We start from the raw sequence: 22,798 nt of genomic DNA, 5'->3' as shown, positions 1-22,798 counted from the left end.
TTGTTCCTTCAGTCTTTGTGCTAAGCTAACCAGCTTCTGCCATATCATACGAAGATCAAGCTGGCCAAAAACCCACACCATGTCAGCCATTAAATCCATATTGAGTGAACAGAAAAACACTCATGTGCAACTTGGTCCCAGGATGTAAGAAATCTGCAGCAACTTTGTACAACCCTACACTCCACATCCCAGAAATATTAATTCATTAGTAAAACAGTCAAGCTTAGAGTCGTAGTTTTCCGACAGTATTTCTGTGTGGAAAGTTTGCTACAAGTGTTCAGAGAAGAGAACGAGAAAAACTGCCTGGAATATAGGATAAGCTGTAATTTGAAAACCTCAACTGCCCGTGTGTGTGTGTGTGTGTGTGTGTGTGTGTGTGTGTGTGTGTGTGTGTGTGTGTGTGTGTGTGTGTGTGTGTGTGTGTGTGTGTGTGTGTGTGTGTGTGTGTGTGTGTGTGTGTGTGTGTTTCCTGTTTAATTAGTGCCTCTCTCTCTGTGTGAGTGTCACATGGGGCAGTGTGTCTGAACAGTTTTTCTATATATCTCTCTGCTTCCTTCAACCTTCAATCATGTTTTGATCTTTTCTCCTCTCTGTCGTCTCTCTCTTTGCTTCAGTCGGTAAAAGGATTATAGGTGTGTGTGTGAGCGCCCCTCCCCTTTAATCACCAACTCTCTCTTTCTCTCTGCTCTATCTCAAAACTTCCCATATAGACAGCTGTCGGTGCCTGAGTGTGTGGGCCACATATACCCATATCAGGCACAGACATCATTGTTCAGAATTAGATAATCCAACTTAAAATGCTTTAAAAGAAGCAAAGATACTGAATGTTCCAATACAGTATGTACACAAAGTTGAAGCAAACATTTGAAGAACCATAATGAACGCATTTAGAAATATAATTAATGCTTCCGTGCATGTAGGGGCAATTTCCTGGTATGTTTGGGTTACCCTTGGGTTAACTCTTATTAAAGGGAAGGGTTCTTATAGAGCAATATCAAGTGTTTTGATGATTATTTCATTAGGCTACAGCATATTTTGTTTCCAAGACAAAATTATAATCCCTGCAGAAAAACATTTGTATTCTGTTTTACTGACAAAGCTACTGACTTCAAGTGAACTTGTAGTACTGAATTTTTCTGTATCCTATATGTCATGATAACATCAGATATATTGCGGTGTTTCACTGTCAACGACTAAAGATGTATGCATTTTCATCCACGCATAAAGCAGTTGATGAAATATACCAAGTTATTCGTTGTGTGCCACTTTCCTTACAGCTGGCAGACAGGTGGACCTCTGACATGAGAGGATCACCTCCACCCATAATCCTTAGCGCTTTCTTCCGCATAAGTATGGAAATATGAGCGTCAGTGAATGAGGAAACAACTTCAACAAGCCAATCAGAGTGCAGTACATCTGGAGGAATCTGTCTGCAGGCCCAGCTGGCAGCACTAAGGGAGACAGCACAGGAGAGGAGAAAGATGTAGGATTCAAAATGGCGGGGGTATTTAACATCTTAAGAAGTAGAAAGGAATAAATCTTGTTCGTCTTCGATTTTGCTGACTTTACCTTTACCATAAGAGATGTCTTGTTTCATTATTAACAGCATGGCTAAAGGAACAATAAACTATGAAGGCAGGGATTTCTCTGGTCACTATGGACTTCAACCAGAAATGTAACTAGGTGACTTAAGTAACTAGATAACCTGCTTACCAAAAGTTTGAGAACACAGACCATTTCTCTAGCTTTAACATACATTCTAATGACTTCAAAAACTTGACAAAATCAAGAGTTTGCAGGTGCATTGGGTTACCTAAACCACCTCTCTTCTCCCAGGGATACATTGGCCCACAGGACAGCCTCACATGTCACATGTCAAGGAAGTAGCAATTCACCTTGTCTACTGGGAACTCTTCTGTCTAATACAAATGCAAATTAAACCATTTGCAGTATGGTTACTGCAATATCTATTCCCCAGCAAATAACAGTGAGTGCTTTGGAGCTAAGGCTGCACAATATGATGTTTTTTATCGTCATTGTGATGCAAATTTGCAACAGTAACGTATTTCATTCAGCCCTATAAGGAGCTTTCAAACAAAAGTTATATTTATGTTATTTTAATTTCTGATTCCACTTTTTCATGCTCATGATGCTTATAGGTATTTGTTGTCTGTTATTTGAAGTTAACTTTGGCTTTGAATATATGCCCAAATACATATCTGTTTCTTGTGAAACGTGGTTGAATCAAGAGAAAGAAAAAAAGTCTGATGATGTGGAGCTTGCAGCCATCTTTGATTTCCTACACCGCCTGTCTGGTCCCTGCAGTTACTTCAGCTCCTCAGCAAACATGAGAATAGCTCTGCAGTGAGTGGGAGCCCTGCCATCTTTAAAACACATTTCATCTCGCTGGTCCCGCCCCTTCAACTTTTTTTCTCTGTCTTTCTATCTTTCTGGTTCGACTCAGGGAAGAGTTGAGGTGAAGTTGTTGGGAGTGTCCAACAATTACTTTTTTTATGGTGGGGGGGGGGGGCTGTCTGTGGGCAAGAAGCAAAGAAGAGTTTTGCACCCATTTTGAATAGAAATATCTGTAAATATATAATGTTACAAAGGCAAGATGGAACCTCCTCGGTTGTCTCTATATTCTCTTAGGGGAGCTTAAATAGTTAGTGATACACATACCTTTACCATGTTGCAAAAGGAGTCTCAACATACAGAATACATGCTAAAGTAAATCAGAAATAAGCTTTTCATCTGCATAATCTGCATTGAAGTCAGTAAAGTGTTCTTACTTGCAGAAGAGCATCAACGTGGCTGGTCCTATTCCTTTCTATCTGTACTGTTTTGCCTTACACATTCCTTTAGATGTTTATTGAAGAAAACCCCTCTCCAAAGAAAATGTAGAAAAAGTTTTGGTAAGCATGCCTAAGTAGTGATTATAGAAAGGTCACAACTATCATCCTTATTTTAAATATGATTCAAAAATATTTGTTAGTTTCAGAATAGGGAAAGGGGCATTAAAACAAATCATGAACTGAATTCACTTGATTATGCCATCATAGCAAGCAACATTATGGAGTTTAAAAGACAGGTTTTCAAAAATGTTTGGGGCCATTAGGACATTTTCTTACTGTGATCATTTTTCCTGGGGCTAGAATAAAATGTGGCCTTATCCTATAGTCTTCAATAAATGCTTAAACTTAAATGGAAGTGTTCAGTGCACCACTGCATTTGTTTAGATTTAGGAATATGTTTATACTGTGTGCTTTACTCACTGAAATTATATACTGTATATACGGCAGTTAAGGGGGCATGCCGAGTGTTGTTGGAGGGGAAGTAGAATAGATGACATGTCTGGTCATGTGGGCAGGTAAGAGCTGCTCAAAGAGAGTGCGAGAGAGAGCATGAGAGAGAAATAGTTGAAACTAGAACTCAACTTTTTTCAGTCTAAAGCTGCAGCAGAGTATGTTGAATATAAAACTCTGCATTCCACTGATAAGATTTTTGCACAGTAAATGCTACAGATAATAACTCATTATGATTAGATCATAACAATCTGCTTGGCTGCATTGTGGATATATTGATGGAAGCCACATCATACCCAGAATAGTGAAGATGACACAAAAGTGTCTCTAAAATTGAAAAATAAGACTGGGATGTAAGAAATGTTTAAAAATATCCGTGCGTAAAAACAGCATAGACTTTTCGTCCGGTAGTTCAACAACGATTCAATAGATGATCCTACACTCTTAAAAGCTATTTCTCCCTATAAAATCCCTTAAAGTGGAGAAAACCCAGGACCTTTCGGAATAAACTGATGCCCAATACGTGCCCCAAAACGGGCACATTTCACGAACAAACCTACTGCGCGCAAGGTTGAATGCCTGGCCTCCGTATCTCAGATACTGACACTCCGGATTCACTGCCACCCGTAAAAGAAGGAAAAAACGTAGGCCTTCTTCTCCCTTTTAAACCCCGACGCTGTCCACGTCCTCAAAAAGAATGGATCTAATTAAAACGTTGCACTCGTCATCATCGCCAAAGCTTTGCCAAACGGGCTCCGGTGGAGAGGAGGCTGGGAGATGCAGCACCACATGACTGAGTCTGAGCTGGAGAGGGATGGGAGTCAGATTGGGTTTCTCTTCTCTCATTGGTCGGTGGGCTGACTTTTGACACGCAGACCAGGGACCCTCCTGCCGTATATATAGGCCTGTTCGAACTTTATTATTCTAGCATCACGACTGCAGGTTTCTGCTCAGTTTGGAGTTACTCGTGTCACCTCAACTGTATGCCTGCTTGACGGAGGTTTAAAAACAGGGATTTAGCAGCACAAGGAGTCTGCATGTCTGCGTAGACATGCTCAGCTTTGTGGATACTCGGATTCTCTTGCTGCTTGCAGTAACTTCATACCTAGGATCATGTCAATGTAAGTTTGAATATCTGCTCTTTCTCTGTGATGGATATTTTTTCCTTGGGTCCCATTGCTTGAGGATCTTGCGCTTTGGCTTTTGTTTGGGACTTACATGAAGGTCAACCTGGAGACAGCTCAAAGCAGAATAAATCTCAACGGATCGAGCTCATGCAGAGGATTCTTCACGTTTTTTCGAAGGATACAATTGTTTTATCTTTGATTAGTTTCCGAAAGAGAGAAGTTTCTCTCCAGACAAAAGTTTTCTCGCTTTGAAAAATACCTTTAAAGTAGTCGCCCTAGTGTCTTTTAAAACTTTGAATGCATGTTGGTTAATCAAAATAGGTTAAATTAACTTTTCTTTTAGACATGGGATGAAAAACGGTGTGGGGCGTTGTACATATTGTTCCATCAAGGCGTCCAGCTAATGATCCTTTATTATAGGGAACAGCTATGTCTCCCCCTGGTGGCCATGAGGGAGAACATCTACCTGGCACCAATTGGATTCTTCCTATTGATTTTCTATTTAAGAGAAGACAAATCTGTTTATGAAAAAGTAGAAACGAGACTAAATGCTGTCACTAAATTAATATTCTATATTTTGTCAAAAAGAAAAGCATTGTTTTATACCTTTATTTAAAGATGCAGCTTACTGATTAAGATGTATCCTGCAATAGACACCACATTTAAAGTACATTGAATTGAAACTTTCTGACTAACTCTTTCATTGTTCTAGCACATAACATAGGGAGATAAATTGTCTCACATCACTTTGAATGTCCAAGTGCGCCCCCTTGTGGTGTCGTGGGGACATTAAGCTTAGGGTTCAAGGGGAGGTCCCAGCTGTGCCAAACCCAGCCATGACCAGCTGATGTCCACCTGCAACAAAGTGTGGATGAGAGACACAAACATCAGCCATGACTGTAGGACACTCTAATCGGAAGTATAGAAGACGTTTTAACAGTTTTGAATTGTTTAATTCAATCGAATTGAACTGAAATTCACTCCCTTTTAACCCAAATTTAGAAAATGTACCTTAAAATAATATTGCAGCGAAAACCAATGGAGCATTAATTACAGATGTCAAGCATTCTCCTTAACAAGTGAAATAGATATGATCTTGTGTTGGCAGTAGCAGGCTAAATATTCCTGTCCCAAGGGCACAGGCTACCTGTTCAGGCCTGTTAGCAGCCGCATCCTTAATATCTGGAATGCTATTGAACACTGAGACTCACATTTGCCAGGTTTGTCAGACGGTTTAACAAGTTTAGTATGCAGAGATGGCCCTCAGCTACAGTTTTAGATATAGGCTAAACAGGTAGAAAATAATCTATTCTGACAATCCAAAACTCTTGACATGTTTTTTATACCCCAGATGATGGATAACGTTATCAAAACACAAACAATCCCAGCTTGATCTGTTCTGTAAATTGAAGTTTCATTTGAATATAGGATTATAAGACTGTAACATTTTTGCTGTGCAATCTAATTTGAAGTCATTTAGTTTGGTGTCTGCCTCTCATTCAAAGTGTACACTTGAATATACTTTTTTTCATGCAAAAGAAAAACACTGCTTTCCCTTTTTGTTTCTATTCAGAAGATGTTGATACGTTTTAAAAGAATATAGCTCTGTGTAAATGTCACTGTTTCTTTTTTAAATGACTGTTTTGCTGTCAAAATGCTAACTGAGTATTCCCTCTTCTCTTCCCACCCACCCCTTCTCCAACCTCCTCCTCCTCATCTCTACAACATCACAGCGGTTAGTACACATTCATGAAATCATGAAAGCAATATTTCCTTAAAGATAGCTTTACCTTGTCTTGCCTTGCCATCTTTTTCCTTCCAAAAGCTGTTAAATAGTCCCAGAAAGGAAGACTTCTCGGTTGGTCTTGTCCATTTGAGCAATCTCATGGCTGGCGGAGCATTTCATTTAAGAATCTCTGCCCCTCAACCAAATTATTTCTTGCAGTTTTCTCCCTTCCTGTCCACGAATAGGTGAGGGTCCTATTGGCTAAAGCTTGTGTCAATGAAAGCTAAAACCGCAGCTCTGAGGCACCCTTGGGGCCTGGTACAAAGGATCCTTTCTGAGGGGCAGAGGAAGGTTTGCCCCCCTAACAGCTGGCCTTGGATCAGTAGTCCTCCTCTGCTTCTTGGTTAGGATTTGAAAGCTGAAGTCAGAGAAGTTGTGAATAGTGAGATCTTCAGCTGAGATACATAAAAGAAAGAAATTGAATTGCTAACAGATTGTGAAAGATTGCCCCCCCCCCCTAACGTAAGACAAACATGAACCTTAAGATGGTTTGTTTATAAAGATTCTGATTATAATTGAGATTGCCCAAATCAACCTGCTGTTTGCAGCCTTTAAACTTTTTTAAAGCTGCAGTGTGCACTGTGTGGTTCTGGTATCATTCAGAACATGTATTTGTTCCATGGATGAACATGCTCTTACTTCTACAGTAAGAGGTTGTTGTATCTGGTTAACGATCTTCCTTTAGCATCTCTGTGCACATGTTGATCATTGCTATCACATGTACCTTCCTCTGCTGTGTTTTCATTGTGTTCCTGTATCTGCATGAGGATGTATTATATATCCTTGTGACAGAATTTCATCCTTTATTGCATGCTTAGCCGTTTCTCAAAATGGCCACTCATCTTATTGCTAATGCAAAAGATATGATAACTGGATATAGCCTATATGTTAAATGGCATGAAATAAATAAATCGTACATTTATTTATATTCTTTGAATTTTTTAGGGCAGTGTCAAAGTTAGCACATGTGTCCTATATCACCTACAATGTGGCACGACAATAAGGTCAAAGGGCAACTTTGCCTTATCACGGAAATGTCTTTAAACTTGCTTGCCCTTACCCTTTAAGGTCAAGTTTGTTTACATGCACATGCTATTGATATTATCATCCACCATATTGTTTGAATATGACTAATAACTGGTTTTTATTTGCTCTAAGCCACATTGAGCGTAGTTCAAATCAGAGGCCTGCTTTGCTATAGGAGTATACAAGAGCTGACACGTTGCTAAAGCAGCGAGCCGAGACATCTGTTGGTGTTTTGGTCTGATTGATTGATTTTTCTTCTGCAGGGTCCTACAGGAGCGAAAGGACCTCAAGGTGACAGGGTAAGATGACGTTTGACTATGCTTCCTTCGATCAAACAACTGTTATCAAATATATAATTTAAGCATCTAACGTGGCACATTTTGGATGCATCTTTGGCACTGTAATTGTTGACGTGATTTGACCTTCTAACCTCAGTAGGCCACACCCCTTTGTTACATCACCCATAGGTCATAGTGTTTACACACAATGACAGTGAAGTAAATGGTTATCAGAGGTTTTAGTTAAATATTGATCACATTTATTTCATAAGATAGGTTTTTACGTAATTCCCCCAATTACGTCTTCTTATTATACCTTGTAATACCATGATTTGCTTTACAACTGGTTCACTTTTTTAGTTATTTAACTCATGTTTCTGTTTATTTATGAAGTAGACTATTCCAAGAATAACAAGGAACCATCCTACCAGCTCCTGTTCATTCAGTAACAGTGTTTTCTCACCATATAATTTGTGTTTTACAGGGTCCTCAAGGCCCAAATGGAAGAGACGGCCAACCTGGACTCCCTGGCCCCGAGGGCCTCGCTGGTCCCCCTGGACTCGGAGGAGTAAGTTCAATGATTACACGCGTAAAATAAGATTTATTGTGTAAATGTCAAAAGTGGTAAAAAAAAACGATGATGATGATGATAATGCAGTACTGGCTCGGATCTGACTTCCAATATTCCTGGTGATGCAAAAAGCATTAAAACATGGCTCTTTGATGAGTGCATTTGACCCACATTCAGCTCATTGTTGTCTGCAGGCAATAACGATAATAATGCACCCCTTGCTCTGTTGTTTTGATGTTGAATTGGAGAAGTATTGTATATCTTATTAGAGATGCCATAATCCTGTGGCCTTGTGTCCTTTACCCATATGTTGAACACACAACAGGCAACTATAAGTGTTCTTTTAATATATTTTCTTTCATATACAAACCCTAGATTAGTTAGGATAATCCCTTTCATTTGAGCAAACAAGCACACATTCTAAATAATCTCCCAGATAGTGTACATTTGTTTTATCTTACATAAGGCTGATTATTGTGAAATGCCAAATGCATGGTCGTTGTTATCAGCAGGAACCATGCCTCCTTATTCATTTAGGACAAAAGTGGCCAGTGTTATTTATTAGGTCTTAATAAATGTTTTATTATTTAATATTAAATATGTGTTTTATTCTGATTTTCAGAACTTTGCTGCTCAGTATGATGGTTCAAAAGGTCCCGATGCCGGCCCCGGACCCATGGTGAGGGTCCCTCTCTTTTTGCCACACAGCAGTATTAATCTACCTTTATTCCATGAGCCACAGACCTCACTGCACCTGTGCTGTTTGTTATTGTTATTGGTACCCCTACATCATACACATAGATATGAATAATCTTTGGTAAGATACTTATACCTCACAATGTATTCCTGTCCTGATACAGTTGCGTTTACACTCATGACAAAGTGCAACAGCTTTGATTAAGGTAATGTTATGAAATTATATGTATAAATACCCTATTTCTCTTTTTCAGGGTCTGTTGGGCCCCAGAGGTCCATCTGGAGCTCCTGGACCCCCTGTAAGTACACACAGCTGCTGAAAATTTAAACTGTGTATTGCTTTGATCGAACCTTTGCTCATACCCACAAGCTCAATGTGCCATGTTGTTCATATGAAGATTAATTTCCTCTTATCGTTCAACAGGGAGCTCAGGGACACACCGGACACCCTGGTGAGCCCGGAGAGCCCGGACAGACTGTAAGATTATCCTCTGAAATATTCACAACTCTACAAATGATCATGTGTTTGCTTTTGGGAACCATTCCTTGTCAGAATCACACAATCACATGATGCCACCATCTTTAAAGTATTTGTTGTCTTGTTGTTTATAACGTTTTGTTTTTTCTCAAGGGCGTTCTTGGTGCTCGTGGCCCCCCTGGATCCATTGGCAAATCTGGAGAGGACGTACGTATTTATTCATGTTTCTACCAGCACTTTTCAAAGGCTTGTATAACTTAGAATTTGCCTACTGTCCTATAATAGGTTTGAGTTGTCTATATTCTTGCAGCCGAAAAGTCATCTAATCACATCATATTTGATTTGCTCGGTCACAGGGTAACAATGGCAGACCTGGCAAGCCCGGAGACAGAGGTACCTCCGGCCCACAGGTAAGAGATGTTCCCCGAAACAGGGAATAAGAAATACAAACAGATATAAGACAGACATGTGGAGTGTAAATATGGAGCATGCTTCAGTAATATTTTCTTCATTTTGAATTGCAGGGAGCTCGTGGATTCCCCGGAACTCCTGGACTTCCAGGAATGAAGGGACACAGAGTGAGTGTCCATTGGATTTAAATAGAGCAACCGAAAAAGCCCCAATACAGGACAAAATGGCAGAAGAGCTTCCCCTGTGCTGTGTGGACTTACATATTATGCAATTAACTGCTGGGAATGATCATCGACCGTACTCCCTTTTGATTAGCTCCCGACGAGCTAGTAGTAGATTCAATACAGAGCTTCGTTGCTACTATTTAAGATTTTTAGTTTCCCTATCCCATGACAATGTCTATAGCCAGGTAGTGAACTTCCTGTCATGTGGATGTGTTTTTGGCAAGACACTATGTTTTCTTTCGAGAGCTCTAAAAAGCATATGTCTTGTTTATCCCGGAAACATATTATTTTGATAACGTGGTCTCGAAGCTCTTTTGTTTATCTGCTTGTTTCTGAAGTAGAACCAAAAGTATAACTGGTAAATAAATACATTATTGCACTGTATTACACCTACACTGTAATTAACCCTGCATATGACCCCACAGCCTTTCATGTGTTAGTCCATATATTCATCTTCATTCTCTTTGTGTGACAGGGTTACACTGGTCTGGATGGACGCAAGGGAGAGAATGGCGGTGCTGGTTCCAAGGTAAGGAAGGCACCTTCCTCATCAAAGCAGCAACAAATAACATTAATGAGCACTTAGAATGTCATTCCAACAATATAGAAGCAAAAAGAAAATATACACCTACATCTACAAAAATGTTGTTTAGCATTGGAAATGTTTTGTCAGGGTTTTTCAATTTCTCTTTTTGACCTGTTAACCTTTGACTTTGAGTCTCTTTACTACCGGTATCTCATTCAACGAATCCACCTTCTTCTGTTTCTCCTATAGGGAGAGAATGGTGCCCACGGAGCTTCTGGAAGTGCTGGACTGGCTGTACGTTTTTGATCAAGTTTCCTATTTACTAAATCTTTACTAAATCCTAAAGCACCAATTTGTCTTTGCAGCCTTTTCTCATCAATATGTGTTGTATCCTCCCTTCAGGGATCTCGTGGTATGTCTGGTGAGAGAGGCCGTGCCGGCCCTGCTGGACCTACTGGTTCTCGTGGTGCTGATGGCAATGTTGGACCATCTGGCCCTGCTGTGAGTATTGGCCCTTTAAATCTTCAGTTACTGTAAGATCAGTATATTTTTTGAATATTCAGCTCAAGATACATATCCATCCTATCTATATCCTAATGGAAATATAATGATGTAGTATTATATCAGGGGATTATGCCACTAAATGTTGATTATATACATATAATTGCACCCATATTTGATAAACTTTGAGCAGAATGTGAGCTTTGACCTGCGTTACTTAATGTCTCCTTTGCTATTCCTCACAGGGTCCCCTCGGATCTGCTGGTCCCCCAGGTTTCCCCGGTGGCCCCGGACCCAAGGTAAGGGTGAACCTCTTGTCGTTTGACAACACATCCTCACAGAGACATTCACGTTTAGGCCCAATAAAGAAGACAATTCTCATTAACATACAGTGTAAGAGTCTTTCAATGTTCACCATCCAAAATGGCTTCCTATATACTATCCCCATGGGAATAGTTCATACATGTAACCTATAGAAAACACCGTTCAAACAAATATCGACACATCCTTAAGAAATACCATTATTATGATTTAATTAATTGATCATGGATGTATTTTTGTCTTTGACAGGGAGAGCTCGGACCTGGTGGTTCTAATGGCCCATCTGGACCTCAGGGATCAAGAGGAGAGCCCGGCCCCAATGGCGCTGTTGGCCCCCTCGGACCTGCTGTAAGTATTCAAGGAGTCTATAGACACTCCCAAGTGTCCATCCTGTAGAACTTATATAAGAAAACATGTATTTAATTTACTTCTGGATTTTTTCTTGATTTTTGTTTTGTTCCAAACTACATTGGACAATTACAAAACATGGAATATGAATGCTGACAATTAGCCTTTATCATGATTGAATGATTTGCATTGATTTTCCTTTGGAAGCATTTGCTATTGCTCTCCATACATTTGTCACTTTGTTGAGTTTGTAAAGTTATGTCATTATGGAACAGTTACTGTAGAATCTTTATGTGGTTTTATCACATTTTAAATATTGCTCTAAAATCACACATACTTACCTTTGTAATATTTAATTTTCAAGTTAAAATGTTCCATTTGTTTTGATATTATCCACTTATATCCTGTTTTTTCCCTATAGGGAAACCCTGGTGTTAATGGCCTGAACGGAGCCAAGGGACCTGCTGTAAGTATTAATGTTGTATTATGAGATCATACAAATGTCAAAGGTTGTTTAGGGTCACACAGAGGTTACAACCATTAGGCTTTTGCCATGCTGTACTATTTAAACATAAATAATGATGTTGTTTAAAGCACAGAATGTATTTAAATTACTGACACATTATTATTTTTGTATTTTATAATCAAAGATAATCTCTATTATTATATAATGTATATGACGATATAGGGCAAATAACCTACACATGTGGAAGAGATAACATAAAGATAGTGTTTTAGGGCTGAGTGATGCTCATCTGTCTGTCATGGTGTGTTTAGGGCACCCCTGGTGTTTCTGGAGCTCCTGGCTTCCCCGGACCAAGAGCAGGACCCGGACCCCAGGGCCCTCAGGGTCCTGCTGGACAGAGAGGTCTTGCTGTAAGTACACAACCAACCATCACACAAACATTCAGAAAAACATACAAATTCACTTGAAAGCATGCAGATGAACTAACAATGCCTACAGACACATATAAACACTCATTCTGCACAGCTGATTGATTGTTGTATTAATTGCCTCTGTTTGTCTGTTTCAGGGAGAACCTGGTATTCAGGGTATCAAGGGAGATGGCGGACCCAAAGGAGAGCCTGTAAGTTCACACCATCCTCATCTTCTTTTGTTTTCAATTCACCCCATCTGAATCTGAAGACTTCTGAACACTGCATTGTCCTTAAACTTCTCTGTTGCTTTCCTCAGGGTAGCGCTGGACCTCAGGGAGGCCCCGGACCTCAGGGTGAGGAGGGCAAGAAAGGACCCACTGGTGAACTCGGTGCTTCTGGACCTGCTGGAGGCCGTGGATCTAGAGTGAGTACCACACCTCTGTCCCCGATGGGGGGTGTTGCACCCGTTTGATTCCGTATTCACAGTCTCATGGATCATCGGCTAATGTCTGTGTGTCTCCTACAGGGCTCTCCTGGCAGCCGTGGTATGGGAGGTAGTGAGGGAAGAACCGGCCCCATTGTAAGTGTTCGATTAACAAATCTCACTCCACCAACATGCACAATACAAATATAAAGTTTTACTTTAAAGGTACGTTCATGAAATGTTCTCCTCATTTATCTTGGACCTCCTTGTTTCTTGTTTGTAGGGCATGCCCGGTGCCCGTGGTTCTACTGGTAACGGTGGACCCCGTGGAGCCCCCGGAGATGCTGGCCGCGCCGGTGAGACTGGCCCAGCTGGTCTCAGAGTGAGTTTTTTGCTCTCTATGTTAGCCGTAGTTTCAATTAGGAATAGGTCTTGGGCTAATTGGAGCTGAGATGTAACAGTGTGTAGCAGAATGGATGTTATGGCTTCAGTACAAGGCTGTTGTTTGATGTACATTTGCCTTGTGTGCATTATAAAACACAATATTTTGTTAAAAGGTAGTGAGCCCAAGGGGTCCGTACTAACGTATGATAATACATACAACCTAATGACTGATGTTTATTTCTAACAGGGTCTCCTTGGAAGCCCCGGAAGCTCCGGACCCTCAGGAAAGGAAGGACCTTCTGTAAGTAAATCTGAATTTCACACTGAACCTTGTACATTTATTATTAATGATCCACCCCATTTCCATTAGTTTAATTCTATGCTGTTAATGAAGATATTTGCCTCTATAAATGCAATTAAAATGACCTTCTTCTGTCCTTTCTGTTTCCTCTGCCAGGGACCCTCTGGACAAGATGGCCGTGTTGGACCTAACGGCCCTACCGGACCCAGAGGACAGCCTGGAAATATCGGTTTCCCCGGACCCAAAGGACTTTCTGTAAGTAGAAATAAAGCTAAGAATGGAAGATGAGCATTTTTAAGTGCATCCTTTATTTTGTTTTTTGGTTTATCATAACCTGTGCTTAACCTACATCCTACCTTTTTTAGGGAGATGGTGGCAAGCCCGGAGATAAGGGATCTAATGGCCCCACTGGACTGAGAGTAAGTAAAACAAAAAAAGACCCAGCAGGTGTTTTATTATGTTAAAAACTCTTAAACCTGTCAGCTCCATTGTCAGTTGTTAAAACATGTCATTATGTTCCTGTGTAGGGTGGCCCTGGAGCTGATGGCAACAATGGAGGTTCTGGTGCTTCTGGACCTGCTGTAAGTATCCTTGAATACAGAATATCACCCTCATTGACAGGCAGTTTCCTCTTTACATATAACCTTTATAATGTGATTTTGTTACTATCTGTGTGTTGTTTTTAAAATGTGACTCTCTCTCTTGTTGCAGGGCGGTGCTGGTGACAAGGGAGAGCAGGGACCTTCTGGATCTCCTGGTTTCCAGGTTCGGATCCATCTTCTGATCCTATTCCCTGCTCATTGTAAACTTAGCTAAGGAAGTGTCAAATAAATTAAAGAAAGGCCCTCATCAGAGCAAATTCAGTCAATTAAATGTTGTCTTAGTATCTATAGGTGATAGGTGAGCTGTTATCAATTATTTGTATTGTCGCCTAATGTATGGATTATAATGCGATTAGTTTACAAAATGTTAGAAATTGAAAAATCATTGTTTTTAAAAGACCAAGATGACATCCTCAAATGTATTGTTTAGTCAACAATTCACTGATATTGAGTTCAGTGTCATAGAGGAGTAAAGAAACATATTTATATTTAATAAGCTGAAATCTGAGAATTTTTTTCTCAAAAATTCATCAAACCGATTGAATGATTATTAAAGCAGTTGGTGATTAACTTTCAGTGATTCATTCAACCTTGCAGCTCTAGGATACATGCGATATATCACTTAAATTGTAGATTTGAATGGCACTGAGTCCATTGGTCCTGATGCATTGTCTGATGTGTTCAGGGTCTGCCCGGCCCCTCTGGAGGTGCTGGAAGTGCTGGCAAGTCTGGCGAGAGAGTAAGTAACACACAAACACACAGTGACTTCCAGCATGTTACACATCAAACCATAGAAATAATTTAATAAAAGTACATTTCTAACCCATCATTAATTTCTCTACAGGGTATCCACGGAGACCAGGGAGTTGCTGGACCTGGAGGTGCCAAGGTGCGTTCACATATCCGTGTTATTATTACTACAGAGCCTTTCAAAACCAGAGCTGTTCTCAGTCTTTTTTGCCTGAACCAAATCAATGCACAACAATTAGCTTCAGATATATAAAAAGACAATGCACTGACTCACTCTTCCTCCAGGGAGAGCGTGGTAACCCTGGTGCTGCTGGACAAACCGGAGCTCAGGGACCATTGGGACCCCGCGGACCTGCTGGAGCCCCCGGAACTGATGGTGGAAAGGTAAGCGGATAGCATTGCTTTAAGAAGCAAAGTTAAGCATGAAAATGATTAGCGCAGAAATGGTAGCTAAGTTGAATTATATCAGATTCATGCTGAGTAAAATATATACCATAATTTGTCATGTCCGTTTTCAGGGAGAGCCTGGTGCTATTGGAGCTGCTGGTGCAGCCGGACACCAAGGATCTGGTGGCATGCCCGGAGAGCGTGGAGCCGCTGGTGGACCTGGAGGCAAGGGAGAGAAGGTAAATTCCAAAAATCTATAACCTGTAAAAAAGAGTGAGATTTTAGCCCTGAAAATAACTTGTTGATGAGAATGTATGTATATCATTCCCATGTATTTTCTCTACTATAGGGAGAGGGTGGACACGGAGGCCTCGAAGGAAACACCGGCAGAGATGGTAGCCGTGTAAGTTCAAATCTCTAACTCTTCTTGAGGCACTTGTTGTAAAAATGGTAGCCAAACACTTTACATGTATAAACCAGAGCCTTATTCTTATTGTCTTCTCCTGTCTCTTTCCAGGGTATGGCTGGACCCGCTGGACCCCCTGGACCCACTGGAGCCAATGGTGATAAGGTAAGTTGGTGATGTGAGGATATTTGAAAACCAAAAACAAACAATGGCAAAAATAAAAGTGAGAATTAAGTTGTTTGGGTTGAACAAAGTTTACACAGCTTAATTAATGTCACAGAGCCTCATTACAATAAATAAAAATGGATGCATGCAACGTTATTCAAGATGGCTGACAGAGTATCGTTAAAGTGACCAACAGAAGAAAACCATCAAGACTTGCTGTTAAGATCAAATCACTTTCAGAAATAATCTCTTGGCTGACCATGCCGAATCCATATCTTAGATCCATATGTTCTATCCATCTTAGAAGCCAAACGATTTACTAGCATTAATATCAGTTTATCAAGTTCTCAAATCAAATAGCTAATTGGCTTTTATCGACAAGGTACAAAGTCAAGTCAGTACCTTTGAAACTATTTTATTCTGTTCATTTATGGATGGGTGATAATAAATGGATGAATGATTTAAACAATGCTAAGCTAATGAAACACTATTTTTTTCTCCTCCAGGGTGAGAGCGGTGGATTCGGACCTTCTGGACCCGCTGGAGCTCGTGGAACTGCTGTGAGTAGCTGTGGTTGAATTCATTCATTATAACAAACATTTTACCCGTTGGCATAAATATCAGATGGAGATCTAAACTCTACATACGACTTTTTAATGTGCAGAATAAACGGTCTTTCTAACTCATAGCTTGTTGTCCACAGGGAGAGCGTGGAGAGGTTGGACCCTCCGGAGCCCCCGGATTCGCTGGACCCCCTGTAAGCCGGCAGCCATTCACCTTTCAAAACATATTATACTTTATGACACAAGTGCATACCCACACATTCAATTACCCAGATATTGACCCAGCCACAATGCTCTTCCTGTGTATAGGGCTCTGACGGTCAGACTGGAGTAGGAGGAGAGCGTGGACCTGGTGGAGTTAAGGGAGAAACTGGTGGCGCCGGACCTTCTGGACCCGCTGGACAGTCTGGACCTGCTGTTAGTACAGATTCACTAAACATACATATTAATCATTCACAAACTCAGATGAAATTATGCTAATATGGAATGTATTTCTTCTTTTGTTTATCTAGGGTCCTTCTGGCCCTGCTGGACCTACTGGTGGCCGTGGAGACAACGGACCCAATGTGAGTATTGAAACATAAAGAAATACAAAATAATTGCACCTGATTACACCTAAAGGCACTGAAAAGACAGACTGACATGACAGAATACTTAACACAGATTGAAGCACCTGCTCACTTTGACTTTACAAGTGTATTTGGCTTCATTGGCCATCTCAATTCAAGTAAAGGCCTCCAGCCCATGAAGTGAGTGGAAGTCAACATCGGAAACTGAAAAGAGCCAATTTACTCATGTCCCATGTCAAGAGAGAAGATTTTGTAAAATGTTTACGACACAGTTGCAGCAGTACTACTTTTTCAAAATGTAAACATTTCAAATGTCAAATTGAAAAGGGTTTGTCTTCTTTTAATTGTTTGTAATCTAAGCCTAGAAGGACCAATATTCTACTCTTATGATGTCTACTCACACACACATAGATAGACGCAAACTGATCCACCACACATTCATGATGACCACTGTGTAACCTTTGATGGTTTGTGTGATGTCAGGGTCTGACTGGTTTCCCTGGAGCTGCTGGCAGAGTTGGTGCTGCTGGTCCAGCTGTGAGTATTGCTCTTACATTAAATTACATTTTCAATTCATCCGAAAAATCATTCTGCTTTTTATATCAGTGAAACAGAGCGATCACAATGAACATGAACACCTTCTCCTCCTCCTTTCCTCTCAGGGTATTGTCGGCCCCCCCGGCTCCGCTGGTCCCTTTGGTAAGGATGGTCCTCGTGGTCTCCGTGGAGATTCTGGATCCGCTGGTCCTTCTGGAGAGCAGGGTATAGTTGGACCCGCTGGTCTGTCTGGAGAGAAGGGACCCTCTGGAGAGTCTGGCCCCCCTGTAAGTTATAGCTATGAAACAAGAACAGCCTCATAAATACATTTAATTACGTTTATATCCATATCATTAAAGTAACACTTGTCCTGCTTGTGTTTAGGGTGCTCCTGGTTCTGCTGGAACTGGTGGTCCTCTTGGACTTCAAGGATTTGTTGGTCTGCCTGGTTCTAGAGGAGATCGTGGTACACCTGGTGGTCTTGGTGGTCTTGTAAGTAAAACTTATACAGGATTCCAATTTATCATGATTGTGGCTTTGTGCATATATAATTTTAAAACATTTAATTGACTTGCATGCAAGATTTGAATGCATCTTAAATACCACACAACTTGGTCGATACTCCCTATGCCAATATTGCAGGATGGTTTGAAAGAACACATTGATTGTAAAACGTGCATTGCATACACACTGAATCCCATACTGTATCAGCCTTTAATTGTATTTGATTCATTGTTTTCTCTGCATCCAATCACAGGGAGAGCCTGGTAGAGTTGGACCTGCTGGTCCCTCTGGAGCCCGTGGCCCCGCTGGAAACAATGGCATGCCCGGTATGACTGGACCCCTGGGAGAGGCTGGACGTGAGGTAAGGATTGTACAGGCTAATAATAGGAACGAAGTAGTTGTACAAAAACATGAACTCACCACTACTTAACATGATACCTGATACTAACATAAAAATGTGTTATGCTAACTGCAATATTCTTTGCTATCTACAGGGTAACTCTGGTAATGATGGACCCCCTGGCCGTCCTGGTGTTGCTGGATTCAAGGTACAATCCATTCACAAACCTTATAGCCTGTTTGCTTAGAGACTAAACATACATGTACGCTGTACTCCAATCTATATTTTTCCACCTTGATTAGGGAAACCGTGGTGAGCCTGGATCTGCTGGTCCATCAGGACTTGCTGGTTCCCCCGGACCTGCTGGACCTAGTGGAGCTGCTGGCAGAGGTGGAAACCGTGGAGAGGGTGTAAGTACATCCAGCAAACCTTTCAAGTTGCAACATTTGCGGGATACCCAACCTTTATATAGATTTCATCACTTCACCTTTTTCTCTTGTATTTAGGGCCCATCAGGTCCCTCTGGAGCTGTTGGTGCCGCTGGAGCAATTGGTGCCGCTGTAAGTAAATCTACAATAAACACATTTAGGAGTAAAACAGAACTGTGTTCATTAATTAAGTACACCCGTGTAACATGTTTTTATGTATATGCATAGGGAGGTGCTGGAACCCGTGGTGAGAAGGGAGGTGCTGGAGAGAATGGAGAAAGAGGCATGAAGGGTCTGCGTGGACATGCTGGTCTCCAGGGAATGCCCGGACCTTCTGTGAGTGACTGCCCACCTTCATGAGGCCCACAAAATATGGAAACATCCAGCTTGATCTGCTGATATCACCTAATCTAGCATCCGAACTGCGATTTCATTTAATGATGTACTTTCTCTCCCCTCAGGGACCATCTGGTGACTCTGGATCTAATGGAGCTAACGGCCACGCTGGACCCAGAGTGAGTGGCATCCTATTAACCAATACAGCAGTGGTTTTCTTGTTACACCTATATCCATAGACCCAAGTCCTGTGCTTATATGGAATTTAGTGGAGTTATTTAAGTTCAGTCTAAAGGAGTGTTCATTGCAATATTATGAACTGCATTCAGAGCTAATGATGATGATATCTTAAGCACCAATTGCAGGAGATATACAATCATGTAAAAATCTGGATTTCCAAAAAAAATACACATTTTTGACTGTGTCATGTGATGATCTCCTTCTCAGGGACCTGCTGGACCCCACGGACCCTCTGGTAAGGATGGTAGAGCCGGCGGCCATGGAACTCTTGGATCTTCTGGTGCTCGTGGACCCCCTGGATACGTTGGACCTGCTGTAAGCACATATAGAGTCTTGTAACACTTAAGCACCATTGAACTTTCCAGGATCCTCAGAAAAAGATCCAAATGCAACTTTTATCTACATATAAATCCACCCTCCTATCCATATCAGGGTCCTCCCGGCTCTCCCGGTATGCCCGGACCTGCCGGTCCCGCTGGTGGTGGATATGATGTCTCTGGTGGATATGATGAGTACAGAGCTGACCAGCCCTCTCTGAGAGCCAAGGACTACGAGGTCGATGCCACCATCAAGTCCCTCAACTCCCAGATCGAGAACATGCTCACCCCCGAGGGATCCAGGAAGAACCCTGCCCGCACCTGCCGTGACATCAAGCTCAGCCACCCCGAGTGGAGCAGCGGTAAGCTCAATAATCTGACAGCACCATGTGGCGAATATACCGCTTCATTCAGTAATGTTTAGATGTCTTTTGGAGCCTTTAAATGCTCTCTTTCCATCGATTTGACTCTACTTGTCTACCCTGTAGGATTCTACTACATTGACCCCAACCAGGGATGCATCAGTGATGCCATCAAGGTCTTCTGCAACTTCGACACCCGCGAGACCTGCATCCATGCCCATCCCGGAAGCATTGCCCGCAAGAACTGGTTCAGAAGCTCAGAGACCAAGAAGCACGTCTGGTTCGGAGAGACCATCAACGGTGGTACTGAGGTGAGAGCTACAGACAAGAGACATACTCGGCTTCTTCTGAAATATAAGGGGTTTAAATACCACATAAGCACAGAAGACAACACAATACTGACTATCCAAAATGTTGACTGTCATTCTTTCCTCCTTGCAGTTCACCTACAATGATGAGACCCTCAGCCCCCAGAGCATGGCCACCCAGCTTGCCTTCATGCGCCTTCTGTCCAACCAGGCTAGCCAGAACATCACCTACCACTGCAAGAACAGCAATGCCTACATGAGTGAGGAGACCGGTAACCTGAAGAAGGCTCTGGTTCTCCAGGGATCCAACGATGTGGAGCTGAGAGCCGAGGGCAACAGCCGCTTCACCTTCTCCGTGCTGGAGGATGGCTGCACTGTGAGTAGCTCTTTGGTCTTCTAATCACTTAAGTTTCACTTAAGAGTTAATAAGTCCTACAGCTGTGTGTTTTTTAAAAAGCATTTTGTCATTATTCTAAACGATTCTCTCCTCCTTTACACCTGCAGAGACACACTGGTGAATGGAGCAAGGCAGTGATTGAGTACAGAACAAATAAACCATCTCGCCTCCCCATCCTCGACATTGCACCTTTGGACATTGGTGGAGCTGATCAGGAGTTTGGATTGGACATTGGCCCAGTTTGTTTCAAATAAATAGACTCATGATAAATTAAACACCAAAAAGAGAGAAAGAACGAAAAAACAAAATCTTTGCCCATCTTTCTGTGTTGTTTTATACTGAATGCTGATTTCCCCCTGCACATCCACTTGCTTAAGATGAGCAACTATCTGAGAGGACTGAACGGACTGAATTGAGCGTTTGTGCAATGCAAATTAATACAGCAACCCAAAGGGACGCGGGAAAACAACTTGTTGTGGGACATCATGTCATCCTTTTGTAAAAAATAAAAGAAGTGTAATAAAGACGCTGAAAGTATGCATCAATTTGTGGTCTTTGTATATCTTCCAAAGAGGAGGTTTAAAACCACAATTTCCATGAAAAAAAGGTTTAAGCTACCTCATGCCTGTACTTAAAGAAAATACTTTTGGCAAAAGCTGGGTCCACAACCGAGATGTTAAGGCTTCAATGCTTCAAGCTTTGTCCTGTTTCGGAAGGTGCTCAGTTACTTGAAGCAGAGATCTATGGTGCTAATATGCAGCTGCGGAGCAAACCACTTTTTACTGTATTACTTTGTATTGACATTTGAGGAGTCTTGCATTGGTCTCCTGATACTCCCCCATTTTAAGCAGGTGGAATGTTCCTAAATCTAATGTCTGGTTTTTGTTTTGTCAAGAAGGTTTTTTTTTGTTTTGGTTTTTGTTCAGGCTTTTTTACTCTTCAATCCCCACACCAAGTGTTCATACTGATAGCACATATTTCATCCAATTCTGAATGGTTTTAGGCGACCTCTCTCTCTTAAAAAATGAAACCACAAAGTCTATTGTACCTATTTTGTATATGTGAGATGTTTAAATAAATTGTGAAAAGTTCTGAAATAAAGCATGTCCAATGTTCCAAAACACACTACTCAGTGACTTAAGTGCTTTCATGTTTTAATGACACCATTGAAGGTTTGTCACTGTATTTTGGTTCTAGTTTGGCTGATGATGACATATCATCATTAATTTAAACATCTTCCTATTGTGGAAGCACAGCCATATTATTTTTTACTTTCCCCCTCTTTATTGCTTTTCAACAGTACATCCAATTTTAATGTACAGAACAATTCTGTTGACACTGTCCATGCCAATGTGTGATTACTAACGTGCATTGTTTCTTGTAAATATGCATCCTATGATGTTGCTTTTCCTTGCTTTTGCATCCAAATAAATTTCTGTGATTTGGATCAAGGCTTGAATTGCAGTGATGAATGCACATGGATATTAGATTCAATAAGGACATGGCTCATGCATTACTGCAGTCATGAATGTTTTTTCACTTTCGTCACAGGCTGAGAGTCAGCATGAGTTCAGTGTGTTGAGGAAACTTGGATATGCAAGCTTAACAAATACTTTTATTTATGCCTCCACATGTACATTAGGAATAGTTCTGTTCAGCCCGAGATACATGGAGAAGCACCAATACTTAAAAAGTCACTTGCAGCACGTTCTATGACCACTAGAGGGCAGTATGGTGGCTTCTTTAGAATCCCTGATCTGTGTGCAATACATTTAGTAAACTGATCAGCAAGACTCGGATGCCACTGACACAAGATGCATACCTGAGCATATTTTTGACCATAAAACAATATTAAATTGATTCAACAAATGATAATAAAAATACAATTTGGCCCTTAACTACTGGCTTTTTAGGACAATTCTAAGATACTTTAACCTTAAACCTAACACTTCCTCTTCATCTAATTTGTCTGACAGCTGAAGTTATTTTGCAGATATATATTTG

General features: G+C 41.1%; 1 protein-coding gene across 1 annotated transcript; it reads left to right on the top strand.

Moving 5' to 3' along the window:
• Positions 1-4,214: 4,214 nt before the first annotated feature.
• col1a2 (collagen, type I, alpha 2) lies at positions 4,215-22,241 on the top strand. Its single transcript, XM_034240816.1, has 50 exons — positions 4,215-4,423; positions 6,163-6,164; positions 7,505-7,540; positions 8,004-8,087; positions 8,713-8,769; positions 9,041-9,085; positions 9,211-9,264; positions 9,418-9,471; positions 9,621-9,674; positions 9,789-9,842; positions 10,375-10,428; positions 10,675-10,719; positions 10,828-10,926; positions 11,172-11,225; positions 11,497-11,595; positions 12,017-12,061; positions 12,373-12,471; positions 12,630-12,683; positions 12,791-12,898; positions 13,001-13,054; positions 13,182-13,280; positions 13,530-13,583; positions 13,740-13,838; positions 13,949-14,002; positions 14,111-14,164; positions 14,295-14,348; positions 14,871-14,924; positions 15,030-15,074; positions 15,221-15,319; positions 15,454-15,561; positions 15,672-15,725; positions 15,840-15,893; positions 16,400-16,453; positions 16,597-16,650; positions 16,766-16,873; positions 16,969-17,022; positions 17,509-17,562; positions 17,688-17,849; positions 17,947-18,054; positions 18,320-18,427; positions 18,561-18,614; positions 18,709-18,816; positions 18,913-18,966; positions 19,063-19,170; positions 19,296-19,349; positions 19,618-19,725; positions 19,843-20,089; positions 20,216-20,400; positions 20,531-20,773; positions 20,902-22,241. Exons 1-50 carry the CDS (start codon positions 4,354-4,356, stop codon positions 21,046-21,048), a joined length of 4,059 nt encoding a protein of 1,352 aa, XP_034096707.1. The 5' UTR covers positions 4,215-4,353; the 3' UTR covers positions 21,049-22,241.
• Positions 22,242-22,798: the final 557 nt, after the last annotated feature.

Source organism: Gymnodraco acuticeps, unplaced genomic scaffold (genome assembly GCF_902827175.1).
Source record: "Gymnodraco acuticeps unplaced genomic scaffold, fGymAcu1.1, whole genome shotgun sequence".
Taxonomy (NCBI): domain Eukaryota; kingdom Metazoa; phylum Chordata; class Actinopteri; order Perciformes; family Bathydraconidae; genus Gymnodraco; species Gymnodraco acuticeps.
Note: the sequence above shows the minus strand (reverse complement) of the source record. Positions and strands in the feature narration are given on the sequence as shown.

Excerpts from the sequence above, each read along its gene's own strand:
- col1a2 (XM_034240816.1), top strand. The coding sequence starts at position 4,354 with ATGCTCAGCTTTGTGGATACTCGGATTCTCTTGCTGCTTGCAGTAACT. Across the intron at positions 9,843-10,374 it reads CAGGAATGAAGGGACACAGA|GGTTACACTGGTCTGGATGG; the intron begins GTGAGTGTCCAT and ends TTTGTGTGACAG. Across the intron at positions 11,596-12,016 it reads TTGGCCCCCTCGGACCTGCT|GGAAACCCTGGTGTTAATGG; the intron begins GTAAGTATTCAA and ends TTTTCCCTATAG.